This window comes from Nasonia vitripennis, chromosome 3, assembly GCF_009193385.2.
Source record: "Nasonia vitripennis strain AsymCx chromosome 3, Nvit_psr_1.1, whole genome shotgun sequence".
In the NCBI taxonomy this organism is placed as follows: domain Eukaryota; kingdom Metazoa; phylum Arthropoda; class Insecta; order Hymenoptera; family Pteromalidae; genus Nasonia; species Nasonia vitripennis.
The window spans coordinates 13,232,787-13,251,546 of NC_045759.1; the positions used below are offsets into that span (position 1 = coordinate 13,232,787).

An 18,760-nucleotide genomic window follows, 5' to 3' on the forward strand; every position below is an offset into this window, starting at 1 on the left:
AGTTTCTTACATTTCAAATCAACTCAAGAACGTTAAAAATTTCACGAAAATATGCGACGTAAAATCTTGCTCGAAGTAGAAATAGCTATATGTATAAATACAGCCAAGGCAAAAGCCTCTCAATTTCAAGTTTATGGTTCGCAAATTTCCCAAGCTTCGTACTCGGCTATATCCCTTAATTAAAAAAAGGAACTCACTGGCATAAGCTGTGCAACGCCGGCAGAGTGAGCCGATAACTCGAGCAGCCTCAAAAATTCTATATCGTCGAAGCGGCGATTTTTCCGAACAAAGTAAGTAGCTGCCTTACTCAAAAAGTTAATCCGAGAGCATCGAGCGAGTCGCGCTTCTCTGCGCAATGTCGAGCGACTCCAATATTTCCGCTCTCTTTTGTAAAGGTCGCGCGCGCGAGCCTTTATTATCCCTTATCCTTATAGTTTTATCGTCGAAAAATGTGTGAGATGCGATATTTCACACAATTTTCGACCGATTGGGCTGAAATTTTGGGAGGAGTCTCCTCTCGCACAAACCTAAAAACTAATTTTTTTTATCCCGATCGTCTACGTTTTTTTAAAATGCGGGCACAATTTGTTCAATTTTTGTGTGTTTTGTTTTGGTGTCAATAATAGTAAGGTGCCAAATTTATTTTGGGCTTGATCCTGGATGTATACGCAGAATGCGGTCACATAAAAAATCGCTAAAAACGGTTTTTTGGCTCTAACTCGAATTATATGCATTCTACAAAAAAAAGTTAAAGAGAAAAGTTGTAGATCTTAAAGAAATACAACTTTTTCCTATTAACACTCAAGCGTGAAAATGCTTTTAATTTGAGTTAACAGGTCAAAATCGATTTTTTTATAGCAATAAACCAATATTTATCATAAAACTTTGAGGCTATACATTTTACATAAAAACCTTGAATGTAAAAGTTTTAGATATTTTAAAAATACAACTTTTTACAGTGACAAACATTCTTTCGAAACGCTTATACATAAACAACAACACTAGAAACGATTTTTGGTACACATAATTGAATAACAATTTCGGTGTGACACGCCCTATCTGGCCCAAAAGCTTTAATTGATTGCGAAGCGATGCAAGGCGGCAAGCCACCGCGGCCGTAAAGCCGCGTGTGGCGCGCTAGTTCCAAGGGTATATACTTTATCTTTTTTGTGTGTGTATATATATATATACACACACACACACACACACACACGATGTGCAGTCTCGAGACGATGCGGCAGTGGAGTTTTACTTTCATTTGTGAAAGTCTCTCTACGTACTGCGCACCTGAGCCTTGCGCTATTCTCGACGAATTTTCCAATGCACGTCGATTGTGCAAGGAGTTTCGATTACTCGCGTCTTTTGCTAATTGCTGGATTTTTTTTTCTTAGTCTATTGACGTATCTTACGTAAGGGATAAGGCATTTTTTACTTGTATTTACGATATAGATGCGGCCATTGTGATGGATGATTGCATTAGGAAAGCGACGTGCGATTGATCTGGGATAGTGTCTACTGGAGCGATGACAATATGGTTCGTAGCTGGAATACATAATGTAAAGATATTCCCTTTCGATATCGATTTCCAATAAATTTTCGAGTATACTCGCATTTTTATCGAAAAGTGATTCTTAAAACATTGATAACTTCGTGCAAAAATTTCAAGTTCAAACGCTTCCTTCAAAGAAATTAAAAAAGATATTCAGAAGAGGTAGAAATTACGCTCCACACGCGCGACTGAATGCCCGTAATTGGAAAATAACAGAGAGGTGTAATAAGGAAATATCGCAAAAACGCGAGGTAAAAAATCTCAATCATTCCACTGTACAGGTATACGAAAACAATCGAAAGCTTCCCACATCGCGCTCCTGCGTATACGTGCGCTGAGTATGCATTATACCACACCTCCGACGCATATTTGTCGATCACTCCCTCGCGCACGCAGTCCAATCGCGAATTCCAGCTCCATAACGACTATACCTCATAAAGCAATTTCCCGGGATATAACACAGGAGTCGGCGGCGCTCAGGGCGTAAAATTTTCTCGAATCTGTAGTATAAAATCTCTCTCGTTCGGCGCAAAATTTTCCCTCGACCTCTCCACAGCACAGCACCGGGCGTTCCCTCGAGGCCTTCCCTTCTCTCTCTCTCTCTCTCTCTCTCGCTCTCTGTGTCGCGAGCGCGGTGCAGCTACTCCGGGACGCTATCCTTATACACGCCCGAGTCGTCACGTCGATACGACGGGCTGATCTCCTTAAGATGCGCCTTGCGTTCCGTTAACTCGAGTTACGCATGTAAAATTAACGAGGCCACTGGCTGCCGCGGCGTTTACCTCGCGGCGGCGAAGCTCTTCTCCCTCCTATATGTGTACAACCTGGGCACACAGACGTGCCTCCGCGTTATAGAGCATCTGCGCGGGGCACGTCGCGAATTTTCGAGGCGAAAAAGCCGAGAGACGCGAGAGGAGAAGAGAGGCTATATATACGTGCTGTGTGCAGTGCGTCGGTGGCTGAAACCGCGCGACGTTGGGGGTGCTCTGACAAGAGAGAGAGAGAGAGAGAGAGAGAGAAAGAGAGAGAGAAAGAGAGAGAGAGAGAGAGAGAGAGAGAGAGGGCTGCAAAGAAACGGAATTGAACGATGTCTCGTGCGCGAGGCTGCACGGTGAATCTGATTAAAAGGGCGCCGGGCTTTTTTGAATTTCAAGCGGGCTGATCCTGCCGCGCGCGTATTTGCAAAAGAATGGCGGGAGATTTGAATTCGTCTTGGCCAAATCGACGATCGCGCGGCTTCCGGGAATATAATTGAAGGGGTTGAACTGTGCGTTTCGTGTGGATTGGGTGAGCTCTGCTTCTCTGTCTTTGATTCTCGGGGTCGCTTTTGAAACCGCGAGTATTAAACGAGTCGTCTTGTGCGCGAACCCGAGTGTGCCGAAAAATTAAGGCAAATACAGCGAAAAATTGAATCCTGGTGCAACGCTACGAGCAAAGCGTGAAATTGGCAAAGCTAAGAGAATTTCATTCCACACAGATCTCGGCTTTCGAAAACACTTTAGCTCTCGATAAACAAAGGGCACAGCGCTCTCGACTTTCCCCTCTCGCGGAGAAAGTATACAGCCAGGCAAATTGTTTCGAGAGCTTTTACGATAGAGCTGGAGACGGCTGGGTCACGCGAACGTCTACAAGTTCATTTCTCGGAGATGAGCGGTTTACGATTCCCAGTGTCAAAATTGCGCAAACGACCAGCGGTGCAGTGCGTAAACGCTTCGTTTTATTTCTCTTCGAGACAAAAATCGAAAATAGTCCAGTCACAATCTGCTCGAAATACACTTTTTTATAACGTGCATAAAAAAGACCATTTTCGGCGCCTATAAACTGGGCCGAAAATGGGGTTTTCCGAGCGTCACACAAAAAGTAGAGCGAGAGTCCCTGATCACAATACATGTATCAATTAATCCATTTTCGCCCCCTATATAGGTAGAACAAGCCTACAATAATCGAAGAATCGCTCGATTCATTTTTTTTTGTTCATCTCCTTACTAAAGCTTTAAATCGTTAAAACCTGTTGAAACAATTTCCAAAATATTAAAATTTTTCAAAATTTGCAGTTAATTAAAATTTTGATTTACTAAATTTTAAAAGCTTTACTAAAAATATATTTAAATAAATAAAATAATTAAATAAAAAATATATATGCATATATATATATATATATATATACACACACACATATATATATATATATATATATACACACACACACATATATATACACACATATATATGAATCTATACACACCCACCGTAGTGGACGACTCGAAAAACTCCATTCTCGATCCACTTCATAGGCGACTCAAATGGTCTTCTTTATACACTTGTTATAAAAAGCACGGTGAACAACGAGCGGCGAATGTACTTTTCCAGACTCGGATAATGTTTGAACACTCGTGTCCGTCTCGGGCGCTACGAAAAGACCATTTTCGCCCCTTGTTGTACAATATACTATTTCACTAGAAGAGCTGCATTTTGAGTATATGTAAGTTTAGCCTGCCCAAAACATTTATGTAAAATTGCAGACCCCAGGTTTCTTTATTTACGCGAGTAAAGCAATATATATAGGTATACAGAAGCCTGCAGACATCGGCTGACTAGAGCTAACGCTATGGTTGCATATCGTGCAGTGCGCATGCGTGACCGTCTACACTCCAGTCTATGGCGGCGCATGCGCACTGCACGATATGCAACCATAGCGTTAGCTCTAGTCAGCCGATGTCTGCAGGCTTCTGTATTCCTATATATATTGTTTTACTTGCGTAAATAAAGAAACCTGTTTAATCAGATACTAAACAAACAACGATCAGTTGAGTAGTAAGGCATATCCGATGTAAAATTTCATGCTCTTCAAGATGGTGGCATCCATTTTTCTGTAGCTACCACTGTTTTCGAGAAATTGACGCAAAATATATTGTTTTGCTGTTTTTACCCCCACCCCGGGCACTATGGGGACTGCAATTTTACGTAAATGTTTTGGGCAGTCTAAACTTACATATACTCAAAATGCAGCTCTTCTAGTGAAAAAGTGTATTTCGAGCAGATTTTGACTGGACTAAAAGCCGCGCGCGATCTCGCGAATCGCTCGGCGCGGTCCTGCAGCGACACGGAAATAAGTTAAAGGGAAGCATAGGGGGGAAGGATGAAGATTGGACGAGAGCCGTACCGTAGTGTGGCTTTTTCTCGTCCGCCTATTTTCCCGTGGAGAATTTTCGAGCGATGCCAAAGCCGGATCGGCCTGAGCCCTTTTCCCCACAGGATTCGCGCAACTTCGACGCTAAAATGCGCGTCTTGCCGTTTCTTTTTATACACTTGGCTTCCCCCCCCCCCCCCCATCTCGCAGATGTCTCCTCCTTTCTCTCTCTATCTCTTATTCAGCTTGTCGCTTATTTTCGCTCGGCGCTTTATTCGAGCGAGAAAAACGTCTGGTCTTACTCTCGGTTCGATGCAGTAAGTTGCTGTCTGTACACGCCTTCCGATTGCACTAAGATCGATCAGTGGCATAGTATTTCTTCGTTTGAAATAATAATGTCTCAATGGACTTATCTGCTCTTTCGAAGGTATATACCTATGTATAGCTATATGTAGATACACGCAGAGGCATACACACATAATGTATTCACCTCACAATTTCAATATAGATAGTATTAAAAAGATAAGAGGATATATATATTGAGAGCTCTATCTCGGTATCCATATTAAAAAGTCGAAATCTCATTTTCCCCGCTACGGCGTAAAGGCTCGTAAATAAGGTCGTATTATTTCGCGGAAATATAGATTCGAAGAGAGATAGATAGAGGAAACGCAAAAAAGACTAGCAGCACACACACACACACACACACACACACACACACACACAGCTCCTCCCAAGGAATTACGTCCGTCACATCAAATCTCTTTATTAAGTCTCCGTCTCACGCTGCTCGGGTTATTTGTTATCGACATTCAATAACCCGTGGTCTGGGCAAATTGCTTTTTCGCTGAAGAAAACGAGCGGAAAAGGAGGGAAACGCAGAGAGAGAGAGAGAGAGAGAGAGAGAGAGAGAGAGAGAGAGAGAGAGAGAGAGGGAAAGACAAAGAGATGGAATGAAAATCGCGCGCTCGAGGGAATATAAGATTTTCTCTCTCTCTCTCTCTCTCTCTCTCTCTCTCTCTCTCTCTCTCTCTCTGTCTTTCTTCGACTGCGGGCGAGGCAAAAGCACAGCGTGATGTTGATTAAACGCGCGGAATTTTAATTAGCCCGCGCAGTCATCGCGCGTCGATAATGAATCTTCGTATATCGTGATTTTCACGGCGCATACAAGGGCGAAGAAGAAAAGCGCGAACGAACGTACGGTTAATCGTCGAAAGTCCTCGAAATGAAAACCGATCACTCGCGAGCCGCGCTGGTGTGCATATAGCTCGTCGATATATGTGTGGCGAATATTTAATTACCCGGCTGCTGCTGCTGTCGCTACTCCAATTTTACACGACACGAGTATGAGGCCGGGTGACGATACGCTGCTTCAGCGATGAGTGGAATTCATTAGGCGCGCGTGGATACGCGGAAATAACGAGTGCGGTTGCGGCGAATAGAAATTTTCGATAAAAAAAAAAATTTCGATAAAAAAATTTTCGATAAAAATAGAAATAAAAATTTCGAGGGCTGCTCTTCTTGTGTTTTGGTTTGTTTATTGCTATTTCTTTTTTACTCTCGAGTTTGCCGGCAAAATCCGAATTGCGTTATGTCTTACGACGTGATAACATCGTAGTCGCAGGATATTGACTAGACGTCCGTCAATAATACACGCTATTTCGCGTAGATATTTACTCCGTAAATATTCCGGACCCCGGCGTACAAACACAGCACCAATTCGTTTCACGTACTAAACTAATGATCGATTTTCAGCTGGCGAACTCAAGGCGAGGACTCCCACTGCCATCTTACGACGTGCCATTCCAACGGTAAGCGATCGACGCCCACAACTTTTATCAGTCTCGAATCCATTATTTAATTTAAAAAAAAAAGTTTACACCACCAACAAGCCCTGGCCTCGATTATCTCCTCTTTAGCTTCAGTGACACACATGCGGCCGCTGTATATACACGTCGACGAGACTCCTGACCCGATGCTACACCGAGCCGCGCGCATTTTTGTCCCCCGAGCGCAGCTCGCGGTGGAAATCCAATTAGCGGCCGAAAACCACGCTTGCGCCAGGTAAAAAAGGAGAGGTCGTCGCGCTTGCTAACCAGCCCGGCTCGAGTATACACTGTGCACCGTGGGGGGGATAGCGCTACGCGCACGGGGTGTGGTATAATGAGCGAAATGGCGTGATTAAAGTGGCGATGGCTATTGTGCGGTCTTCCTCGCGCGAAGAGAAAGTTTTACGCGCGAGAGTTTAAATTTATTCGAGCTTTTGTGCGCGCGCTGCTTTTTTGCGCGAGTCGATGGTCACCGCCGCGGGAGTTATTATCGGATGTAAAACCGCGCGCGGGCGCGCGATAATGGTATGGAACTGATGGAACGAAATTGAGCCATCCATTAGAGTCCCCAAACAGCTGCAGCGGGTTGTAATGTAATAACGAGGTATAGAGGAGAAAAAAGAGTGTCGGCACACAATAGGCCCGCACGGTATGTGTGCATACGGATGACGCTTTTACAATTTTTAACGATAAGACGTCGGGAAATTTACGCGGCCATTGTTTTCGACGCGGTTTTCTCATTCGGCTTCAACGAAGCGTGCGGATGAATTTTGTTTAATTTCACCGCAAGCATCTGAGAATCGATAATTTCACGAGAGTTATCGCCGCACGATACATCCCGTGATAAATATGCGGTTCTTTTATCAGCCTCTTATGGACCCCCGAAATATTCGTTTATCGCGGAGCAGCAGTCCCTGCAAATATCCCGGCATCTCTACCACAAGAGAGACTCCTCTCTCTCTCTCTCTCTCTCTCTCTCTCTCTCTCTCTCTCTCTCTCTCAAGCAGCAGTGTCACGCACGACTCGCTCACGTATATCCCCAGCACCGCTATATTTCACGCATTTAAAGAGAATTACGATTTCATGTTTATTCGCGCGCGCCTGCTTATACACTGTATGCGCCGCACGAACCCAGCCATTTTTCAGGCTTTCCTGGGCGAGTTCCCCTTCTCGATCGATCGGTATAAAACTCCGGACTCGATGACAACCGCTGAATCCCCCGTGAGTTTTTGAATTTCCCGCCGGTTTCAATAGCTTCTTGAATCGACGACTACATAGTACGTTTAATGGGGGAATCAGGCTTCGCGTGTACACAGAGAGCTGCCGCATGTATATAGTTTATTGAACGAGGATCGGAGAGAGAGATTTTACGCGCTGGCTTATATGAGCGCGCGCGCGCGCGCTCTTGCTTAATTAAAGCGTATATACGCGAATAGAGCACGCTGTGGGTTATATTGCCTGATGCTTCGCATGTAAGGCATCGCGCGTATGGGCTTTGTGTGCGGCAGCGCTTCGCGTATTATACGGCCGTATGATGGGATTTTTAAGGATGATTTATAAATTGATTCGCTCTCGAGCGCGCTTTTCTTCGTTGCTCGTATTGCGAGTATTTTATTATATTACGTCGTTAATGCATCAGGCTTCGATCGTGGGTGTGTTTTGAGCTTCGAAAATTACATGCTTTCACCAAATTAAGTCATCATCATTAATGAATCGCGCGATCGATGTGAAATTGGCTTGAAACATCGCGCGTTATTTCACGCGGCGAACTCGCGTTAATTCTTCGTAAAAGTTTTAATAGTCACTAGCGACGTCCACTTTGTCACGTATTATAGCTGCGCCTGCTACATTATGAGCGATTGTGACGCGGCTGTTTGAAAATATAAATTGACGAGACGCGTAACTTTATGGCTATTCCGACACCGTTTTAAAGCAGTTTATTTTACGCGTTTTATATTACTGTGCGGCGTCTTATCCCCAAGTTTAAGCTGGAAATAGAAGTGGTTTTTGTGAAAAGAAATTGTTTCAGCAATTAAAATCGTTGAATTGTTTAAAGAGGCTCCTTTTAAAGCGTGTCATCTCTCCACCCCATCTACTCGCGCTCATCCCGTTGCGTCGAGATAAAAGAGTGACTTCTTATTAATTTCCAGCGGAACATAATGCCAAGAGTGACTGCACTTGGAGTCGAAAAGCACTCGTTTCCCGCGAGGATTCTCCTTTCGTATTAAAACTGTAAGAATAAGCCGCGAGTCGGTTTTCACTTAAAAGCCACTGCTTCTCCGTTGTGTTCGCCGAGAAATAATGTAAATCCTCGGACAACTTTATAGCGCCATTGTTTGTTCAATTCTTTTGTATATAGCCATCAGCTGAACAAGCTTTACCACGATGATTTTACTTTATTCTTATAAATAATAATGAGAAGCAATTCATTTACAGAACCCAGAGCATATCATTCATTAACGATGCCTATATAACGAGTGTATAATCTCAACAAAATCGAAACAGCCTAGTTCCGCGAGCCTGATGTGTAAAACTACAGCAGCATTAGACATCTCGAAACAGCCTCTCCCCCTCATCCCGATACCTGCAACTATACAGCTCCCCGAGTCCTCGTCCTAATCCAATTAAGAAATTTTCTCTATACAGTAGATACACGCGAGATCTCGTGTCCCCGATTTATGCAACAACGACGAGTCGACGACGGCCCGCACAAAGAGACGTGAACTCTCTCGTGCACGACGCGCGGTGACAAAAATTAGCCGCCGTAACTTTTCTCTCTCTTTCACCTGTTCCCCTTCTAAGTACCTACACACGCTTGAAACATATACACACAGAGCGTGTCTCGGGCGGCTTTCTAAACCGACGAGTCCCCGATCTCTCGCGCATCGGGACCCTTGGCTCGCTCGCTCACGACCTTTGTACATTATATACTCTCACGGCGCTTCTCCGCAGAGATACCCACGGCTCGATAATTTCGCAAGTCTACGAGTCTACACATCGGCGATTTCTCGCGGGAGTACACATACGAGAGCTCGTCGTCCTTTTTTCCCGCGAAGCTGTGGATAATACACGGGAGAACCGATGATCGGTATATAGTTGCGCAATATCATCGACGGCTGGAATTCGCCAAGAAGAAGAGATACGTATCGCGGAATGACGTGTGGGCACACGTCGACGTCGCGTTTTTTCTCCCATTTTCGGATGTTCGTTAGGAGCCGATGCGGCGAGTTGGGAAATATAAGACACAATTGAGAGGGCTATATTTCATTTGGCGCGCGCGATCGAGAGTAAACGATTTGCTTGGCGTACTGTATATACTGTTTCTGGCGATGGAACAATAGCCGCTACGGGAGCGCATTTTTTGGGCGCAGATCGTAACTTCGGATCCGCCGAGAGGGAGAGCTCGATATCGCTCGTGAGCGCAGCGGACGACTGCTTTTTTTCTTCTCTTTATTTCTTGCATGCGCGGGGAAGTCGCGGGAAAGCAAAGTGCAGGTGGATGAAGAATACAGAGAGGAGCTTTAACGAGAGTGGATGAGAACGTTGGATTTATTTTTGCGCAACGTAATAAGGACGAGAGTTTTTGTGGAAATGCGATCGATGCACAGCTTTGTTAGATGTGTGAGCTATTTGAATGATGAAAAGCATAATGTAAAGTGAACGGCTAGACGGCGGGATTCGAATATTCGTGCGCAGTAGTTCAGATTTAGCTTCATTTTATTCAATTGAAAATCCTTTATATTTGATAAAGCGATGATTCAGTCGATGCGGTTGTATAACTGCAGTTATATTATAGAATCGATTATCGAATCACGCGTATAAGGGATCACCCAACCGTCAGATATTACATCTATAAAGAAAATCATTAATTCGAAAATCCTGAATGGAATCAATCGCAATTGCCTCAGTCGTTGAATTTTCTTAAATCGTTGAATTATCAGAGGATTATCTTCCAAACCCAGAGCACGAAATTCGTTTACAATCATCCATATACTCGTTCACTTATAATACTCCAGCTACTGCCTCTCGATATTAATTTCACGTTCAAACGAAAACGTCTCCCGCACGAGGCGATAAAAATAAAACGAAGCGAGCCCGTTGGAATTAGACTCGCTCATGTGTGTTTAGAGCTGGCTGCAGTTCACGGTTATATCCGTACACATACACACAAGCGCAGTTCGATCCGGGAGTCTGCCGGTGACATTCCCGCCAATCGATACACAGCGCGGCCGAACTTTCGAAACCGTTACTTAGTTTTTAATTATAAGTTTGATGAAAAAACTGCCTCCGCTGTGCACGTCGATTTTGTTTTTATTTTGAATTCCATTGCAACTTTGTTTGTGTACCTGGAATACCAACGGTTTTGAATTTCAATGCGCGCTCTTTGAATTATTCAATTTTCTTTCTGCGCAGTGCGAGTATGTTTGTTCGGAGCGAGCTTCCAAAGCCGAGGTTTTTTTTTCAAACGGACTCGCGATTTTCGATAAACGCGCAAAAGCTGCGTCTTTCGCGGAACGGGAAAGCCGTCCCGCGATCCCTTTGAAGTCGGTATTTGGTCTACGACATTTTTTTCGCCATTAGTATACTAGGACGACGTCGTGGTAGAGAAGCCTTGAAAGAAGAGCAAACGATCTTCAGTCAAAGAAAAAGAGAAAAATCAGCCGTTAACGAAGAAAACTTGGCGTATAATCTTGTCGATGCCCAAAGTGCGCGCAATACTGCAGCGACCGACTTTTAAGCTTATCTTCATTTACAGAGCCGCGGTTTAGTCTCATTAGCTGAAAGAGAGAGGGAGACTTTTCGCCGAGCGCATTGGCTTCGTTATTTGTCGATTGCGGCGGCTGACTTTTTATGGCTAAACGGCGACTTTGAAATTTTAATCGCGGCGCAGGCTTTACCTGCGCGAACGAGTCGTCACATGAATATTGATCAGCGAGTGCTGATTACCGCGACGTTTTTCCGTTCGCTGAGGAGCGATCTTCGAGGGAAGTTTCAATTGAAATTCATTGCAAGCCATGGGTGATCATAATAACGCATAATATAGAATCATTTTTCACCATCAGCCTCGACGACACTTTCTCTCCGTGCACTGCGCGCGGCAGATTGAAAACTCGAAGCAAATATTCCACGCAGAGCAGCGTTTGCAGCCGTGAAACCGGTATGTATGCACACACGAAGAAGCAAAGACCGGAGAGCAGCCGCGGCAGCTGCAAAGTGAATGTGTCTGCAAATCGGCGCACGTCTGACTAGGCCTTTGCCTTTGGCGTATATCCCGTAGGTATACGTGTGCATATAGCGCCACGTCTCTACGTGCAAAGCTGCTGCCGTACAGTGCGAATATATAGTAGGAATCGCGAATTCCAGCGCGAGGATGCGTTTCTCTTAATCCAGCCAATTAACGGGCGCCAAGAGGCAGATGGAGGGGGGTGTAGGATAGATGTCCTCGTTATCCGCGACGCTGCGGCGTATAGAGCTGCGCGGAGAGGATCGGATGGGATGATTGCTTCTATAAGAGGTTAGTTAGATAGATGCTGCTTGTGCATTGGTATTGATTTTCTCTGCTACTGATAATATCGATGGCGAAACGTCGTTGGATTTGATTTGTCGCTGGTTTTCAGCTAAATCTGTTCTTTTTAAATCCATAACAAAAGAAAGAGCAATACATCGAAAACTCTTTTCCGTCAGCTCCGGTATACAGTTCAGCGGACCGGAAAAGAATATCCCTTACACACAAACCTCCACGGCAAATTAGCTGTCGCACTAATAAAAAGTTACACCTGCGCGGACGCGTTTCGCTCGCGGTGCGCGGGAACGGCCGGCCGAAAAAATCGCCCTGCAGTCTTCGCTAATACACGGACAAAATAAAAGAAAAAAAAAGAAAAATCGCGTTAGAAAAAGTTGGACGTGAATAAAGTTAGCGCTACTACACGTACGCGAAGTACACATGATTTTCTCGACGATCATAAATTAGCCGTGTAACACCCCCCCGAGCAAAGTTGCGCGCGAGATTCAAAGCTGCTGTACGTACGTGTACACGCGCGCGGAAAAAGTGCGGCGACGGAGGCTAAAAAGGAATATGAGCCCGGTAAAAGGGAAAATTAGACGCGGGCCGTGGGATGGGATGTGCGAATTACGTGTGCGGGAAGCCACTGCTCTGTGTGCTGGGGGGTTGCGCAATCAAAACGTTCGTGGGGGGCGAGAACGAAAGCGACGGGCCGAGGAAAATTGGCGACGATTGAACTCGTTGGATTTTTTGTTGCTCTTCTCCTTTCTATATTTTATACAGCGTTTCGAAACGAGCTGAAGTAATGAAAATGTTTAAATTAGTTCCGAATAATTTCGGTCTAAAAATTCCGAAAGTCTCGCTCGAGCGTCTACTTCCTCCATATAACGTAATCCGCGCATACGCACAGCGATGAGGATAGCGCGACGCGCTAAACCACGTTCTTGATATACCAGGGCCGATAAGCCGCTGCAAAAAGCCACTCTGACATCCCGCCGTACCAGAGAGAAAGTAGGCGCGCGCGCGGATAATGCAGAAATAAAGAGAGCCGGCGCGCGTTGCCCCTGGAAAAATGAGCTGTACCAGCGGCACGACACACGCGAATCGGAAAAAAAGATTGACCTTTTCGCTGTGCCAGCGCCGAGCGTATATACTTATATATACGTATATACGTATATACAGAGGCGCTATGCCGGCGCGCGGAAGCGGACGGTGTTAGGTATTAATCACCCAGACAAAAAGAAAGTGTAAATGGCGTTTCATCAGCCGGCGTTTTATCTCCCGTCGACGGCGCGTCGGCCTATGCGCCTGTTTTTTGCCATTACTCCGAGCGCGCCGGCTAAATAATGCTACTGGATACATGTATATAGCTATATACGCATAGTATAGCGTTGCGAGTATACGGCGCGAGCTTGGATTTTTCGTCCGGATTTTCAGTTTTATAAAGTATAGCGAGCGTCGCGAAAATTAAAATGTCAAAGAATGTTGCGAAAGCGCGCAGGTTATTAAATATGTAATCCGAACGCGTATATTTTTCGTTCTTTGACGTACAAAAACAAAACCTCGCCCGTAATACAAAAAGCCGCGCGTCGGTATATCCGATACGTTTGCTAATTACGAATGCGAAAACGCGCGCGGCTGTTGTTGTAGTCGCTATTGTTAGCGCTAAATTGAATGCTGAAATCGAAAAGAATTTTACGCGGCCGGAAATTGAGTAGAAAGCCGCGCTGTCACTGCGCTATTGCCGCTATAGCGCGGAAGTTCATGTGATTCCGCAATAAGCGAGTTACCAAATTGATTCGATTTGACGGCAAAACCAATTTCCACTGCCGCGCGCGCGAGCCTATACACAAAGTTCGAGCTAACGCCGCGAGATTTTTTTTCATCCCCGCGCGCTTTGATAATAATCGAAGAATGTCCTTATGCCAGCTGATTTTGTGTAAATTAGTAGTTATTATTGTCATTTATATTTATTCAAACAAAAATCAGCTCGAAAGCTTCCAACTGTTCACGCATCGTCAAAATAAACGAGCTGCACACAACGCGGACGCCATTAACCAAATAATCTCTCTCAAACCCGTACAGCTATTCTCAACGGCGCGACAATTCGAAAATCGTACCTCGCAGCCAAATCGTTTTCCAACAAGCGCGAAGCCGAGCGCGCGGCGTCGCACATCCCATCAATAAATCGGCGCCCGCCCTTCCACTTTTCGCCATCAACCATCCATTAATATCGACTCGGCGCACGTGCGACCACATCGCCGCGGCTCTTTCGAATAATTCATCGTATGAACGCCGCTCTAAACACCGCAGCGGCTCCGCTATGCCGCTGCTGACGAAATATCGTTTTGCTCTACGATCAAAGCCGGAATAATTCATCCGACGATTCTTCGCCCCCGCGCGCTCGGATTAACGACTAATTATCTCGGCTTTGAAAAACTTCCTCTTTCGTCCCGACGAGAACAACAACAGCGACGACGACGACGACGGTAATACAACAAAAGCTAAGCGCGGAATAAGGAACGTCTTTATACAGCGAAGGATCGCGTCCACGTGTCAACGACAGGGACGCCCTGCGGCCGCGCGTTATAATTAAGTGGCGGGCTTTAATTCATACCCTTTCTTTTTTGCGCCGCTCGCTGCGATGCTTTTCATTAAACGTTTACGGGTGGCTCACCTGCAGCTCTTAAGCGGCGCTTTGCGCTTTGACCTTTGCCTTCTCACGTTACTCTCTCTCTCTCTCTCTCTCTCTCTCTCTCTCTCTCTCTCTCTCTCTCTCTCTCTCTAAACGCCTTTTCCCTAGGCGGTCTTTCCCAGCGATAAGCTGCTGAAACTCATCTGCACCCTATCCTGTCCTGCAGCTTCATTCTTTACTCGCTGCGGACTCTTTACTTGCGGACTTTGTATCCGGCTACTGATATATACTCGCGGTCATTTTTGCGCACGAGCGCGGGCCTTTGTAGTTTTAACTGCGCGAGTTAAATGTTTGAATTTATCTTGGCCTTTTAAGTTACTCCGTTTCGGCGAGTCTGTTATTTACCGAGTGAGTCGTCGACTTTTTTGGTGCTTCGTTTATGTCGCGGTGACTTGGACTACGTCTGTCTGCAATTTGTTAAAACTATCATTTCCAGAAAGTTTGAATCCAATGACAGTTCTCGGCATCGCATTCGTAAAGAGAACTAGTACGAAATATATTTCCAAGATTTTAAAATGTTTGAAATGTCATCGACAATCTGTAGTTGTATCTCACCCAAAAATTCAGAAGATTGGCATCAGGTTTGTATCAACATTATAACTTCTAAGAATGTTACACGTGTAAATATACAGAGTAAATGCTCATTCCTGTATATAGGCTGTACACTGAAAAAAAAACACAGTCGTTTCTGCTGTAAAGTCCGGTAGTTTTAACCGTTCTGCCAGCGTAACGACTGTTCAGTAAGAACAACGGTGTGCCACTGGTAGTTTTGGCGAGTCGCGACTCGTAAAATTGGTCGCTTACGCGGGACACCAGCAAAAACTGATTCTTTAAAACTGCTGAACTCTACGGTAATCTTGGCGAGTCTTCGTACAATGACGGATTACTGGTGCGAGTTCAGTTAAAATGGCTGTGTTTTTTTTAGTGTATACAAAGGATTTCACAATATAGTACAATCCAAAATAAATTCTTTACTCGGGGCCACCTTATATGGTCGGTGTTAAACGGTCGAACTCTGGAAAATAGATAAACCCCCGCTCGCGAGACAACAAATATTTAAGAGCCATAAAATTCGCCGCTCTCGCTTTTTGATAGAGAGCCGCCGCGGGTGTGAGCGCAGAAATTAGGTCAACCAAGTTCTTCCCGCGCGTTCCGTAAGATTATGCCGTAAACTTTTGCTTCTTCCTCCCCCGCCTCTTATTGCGAGCCCTAAATCTTTAACAGCCGAGCTTCTAACTTTCCCTCTAACTTGGAAAGGTTAATTTATTTAGTCTTGCCCGCGAGAGTGAGCTTTTCGCGCGCAGAATAATCGTAAAAGCTCACCCGGATTCGGAGGGGTGTAGCTTCGATTACTAAATTATTATAAAATGCATACCTACACACAATACACGTCTAACAAATCAATGTGCAATGCGTCGTGAGTGACAATTTTTCGAACGTATTCGAGGTCGTCGCTAAATATGTAGTACACTCAGCGCGAATTAATATTCCGACTAAGTGATTAACGGCCGTTGCGCAATACCTCGGGCTCAGCGCATTTCGATTCGCAAGTGAAACTTTAAATGAACGGAAAAAAGCTGCGCTCAGCTACTATGGAGCCGCTCGCATCATACACCGCCAGCTCAATCGCAGTTCTCGCTAAGACGCTCGACGAGCCGATGCGCAGCTTTTTAATTAGCGCGATTCTCATTATGCACCGTTGCCGCGACGACTAGACTGATCCTCGTCGGTTATTATCTGTGTCTCCATCCCCCTCTCTCATCGTCTGTGCAGAGCTTTGAGGAATAATCGGTGAGTAATAAACGCGCCGTCGATCTCTCGAGGCCGCTGATTCAAACAAGCCAATCACGATTCGAAACTACTTCGCGGTATATACACATCCCTCGCGAGCTTACAAGGGCGGGAAATTCAAAGCGAACCTTCCATCAACGAACTTTTCACATTCTATACTAGGCGCGGTTATACGTGTGTAGTCTAAAAAACTTTGATAACTGCCACCGACAACTTTATAATTCCACGCACTCGAGCCTCGTACAATACGTTATATACCTGCCCGCGCAAGTACAGTTTCCTGCGCCAGCTTTACACGCTTTCCACTCGTATTATAATTCCGAGTTGCTGACCCACCCCTTTTTCATTTTTCATCGCCCGCACCCCTTCGGTTCTCGCGAGCCTCGTTACGGCCTTCGTTTCGAGCCCTTTCTTTCTCCAGCGGCGGCTCTTTTGTGCGTAGCTGAGCGTCACCCCGACACCTCTCATCGAGCGCCCTCTAATTCGCGCTCGCCCCTTGTCGTTTCGGCAAATTGTTAAGGCGCGCGCGACTTTTAGCCGTCCCTAGTCCTTCTCTTTTGTTTGGAAAGGCTGTCTTTAGCGTGTAGTGCCGGACTGGCTTACTCCTATTTTTTGCATACGAGGGTGTTTTTGCCGACTGGAGGGCATTTTTTTATTTAATGTAACGGTTTCTCTGTTCGCTGCGAGTGTGTACGGTTGCGGAGATGCTTATCGTTAATTAATGCGTTTCGGAGCGTTGATTTCGGTGATGGCAAGCGCGCGTCTGGGTTTTTGATTTCTCCGCGCTTCCGCTGGTTCTCTGTTTCGGATATTGTCTTCGGACAGTAGGATATGCAAGAGAGGTTTCGTTGTTAGAGAAACATTCTGTGTACACGTGTTTGTTTTTTTTAAGTTTACGTATCAACCGTCGTGTTTTATACGTTTCAGGGTATTACAAATTTCGTCCATTGTTTGCAATACTCGCGCAAAATAAGCGAATCTCGTCAATAACCGCATCGGAAACGACCGAAAAAATAACTCTCCATCCGTCGTGGTGGATGCGCCGTTTGCCGTGCGTACCTTCCACAACGTTCGTCTACGTATGCACGTATGAAACGTTTCCCATATTGCGAAAATCCCTTGTCACGCGGACATATATCTCCTTTTATATTAAAGAAGATTCGTAAAAACCTATTTTTCTAATCCGCTTTCGCGGGCCTGTTTTTTCCCTTCGCTCCGCAGCTTCCGGCTTATTTCTTCCCGCGTACATCCACGAAGTGACAAATCCTCGATCCTCCATTTTTGAAATGTCCGTCTCTTCTCTATTCTTTGATATGACTTTTATCATACGGAAACGAAAAAAATAATGAATCTAACAGCGTCGTTAGCATACGTCCATTAACTCTGCCCACCCCATACCTTCGCGCGAACTAAAAACTTATCCTCTCCAGCGAACGCGATATCCATACTCCGTCCGCAGCGAAACAACGTGTACGTTTTCGAGAAGCATAGACTTCGTCCAGAAAGTATCATAAAAAGCCGAGAAATATATACGAAGGACCAGCTAGCGGGGAACTTTGCGTAAAAAAATTTAACTTTCCCGCGAGCGTTCGAACGTTATCCCTCGCAACTTCCGGCCGCGTACATAGATTCTCTCGGAAAGCCTCGCTCGAGAGAGAAAGAGAGAGAGATGGACAATCGTATCGACCTTCGAGACTCGCGGCGAGCTTTTAAACGGCTCCATCCGTCGGCCAGTTTCACGGCCAAACTTCTTCCTCCGCTTCGAGCTCGCGCTTGCTCTCTCTCTCTCTCTCTCTCTCTCTCTCTCTCTCGAATTTCTTTTCGGCTGCGCGCAAGAAGACGAGAGAGAGTGCGCTGCTCTCTCGGAACTTTAAAATACGAGGGGGCTGCAGCCGCTGCTGCTGCTGCTGGCAGAGAAATGCGCGCCCAGGAATGCTGGGCTCTCACGTAAGTGAATTGCTTTTTACATCCCCGGAAGTAAGTGGCGCTTTCGGTCGTGTTATACGGATGTAGCCGCTCTCGCTTCGTGCCTGAGATTGTTCTTTCGGAGTTTTAATAAAAATTGCATTTTCTCTCTCTCCTCTCTCTCTCTCTATGTCTCTTGGGCTGCGCGATGCTCCGTGCCCCGCTCTTGTTCTACTCTTCCGAGAAAAGAGAGAGAGAGAGAGAGAGAGAGAGAGAGAGAGAGAGAGAGAGAGAGAGAGAGAGAGAGAGAAGCGAACGAACGACTCGTAAAGTGCCTGCTTGTATTATTATATTAAGC

At 45.4% G+C, this 18,760-nt stretch overlaps 1 protein-coding gene across 6 annotated transcripts in view; it reads left to right on the plus strand.

Annotated features, from left to right (window-relative positions):
• LOC100116138 (prolyl 4-hydroxylase subunit alpha-1) overlaps positions 1-18,760 on the plus strand; it is a 192,769-nt gene that overhangs the window by 53,552 nt on the left and 120,457 nt on the right. For all 6 annotated transcript variants that reach the window (XM_032598493.1, XM_031927864.2, XM_032598489.1 and 3 more), the window contains one exon: positions 6,435-6,490. Coding sequence is in view for 4 of the 6 variants with exons in the window: in XM_031927864.2 (XP_031783724.1) it covers positions 6,435-6,490 (56 nt within the window). In the remaining 2 variants the exon portion in view is untranslated. The remainder of the gene's footprint in view (positions 1-6,434; positions 6,491-18,760) is intronic.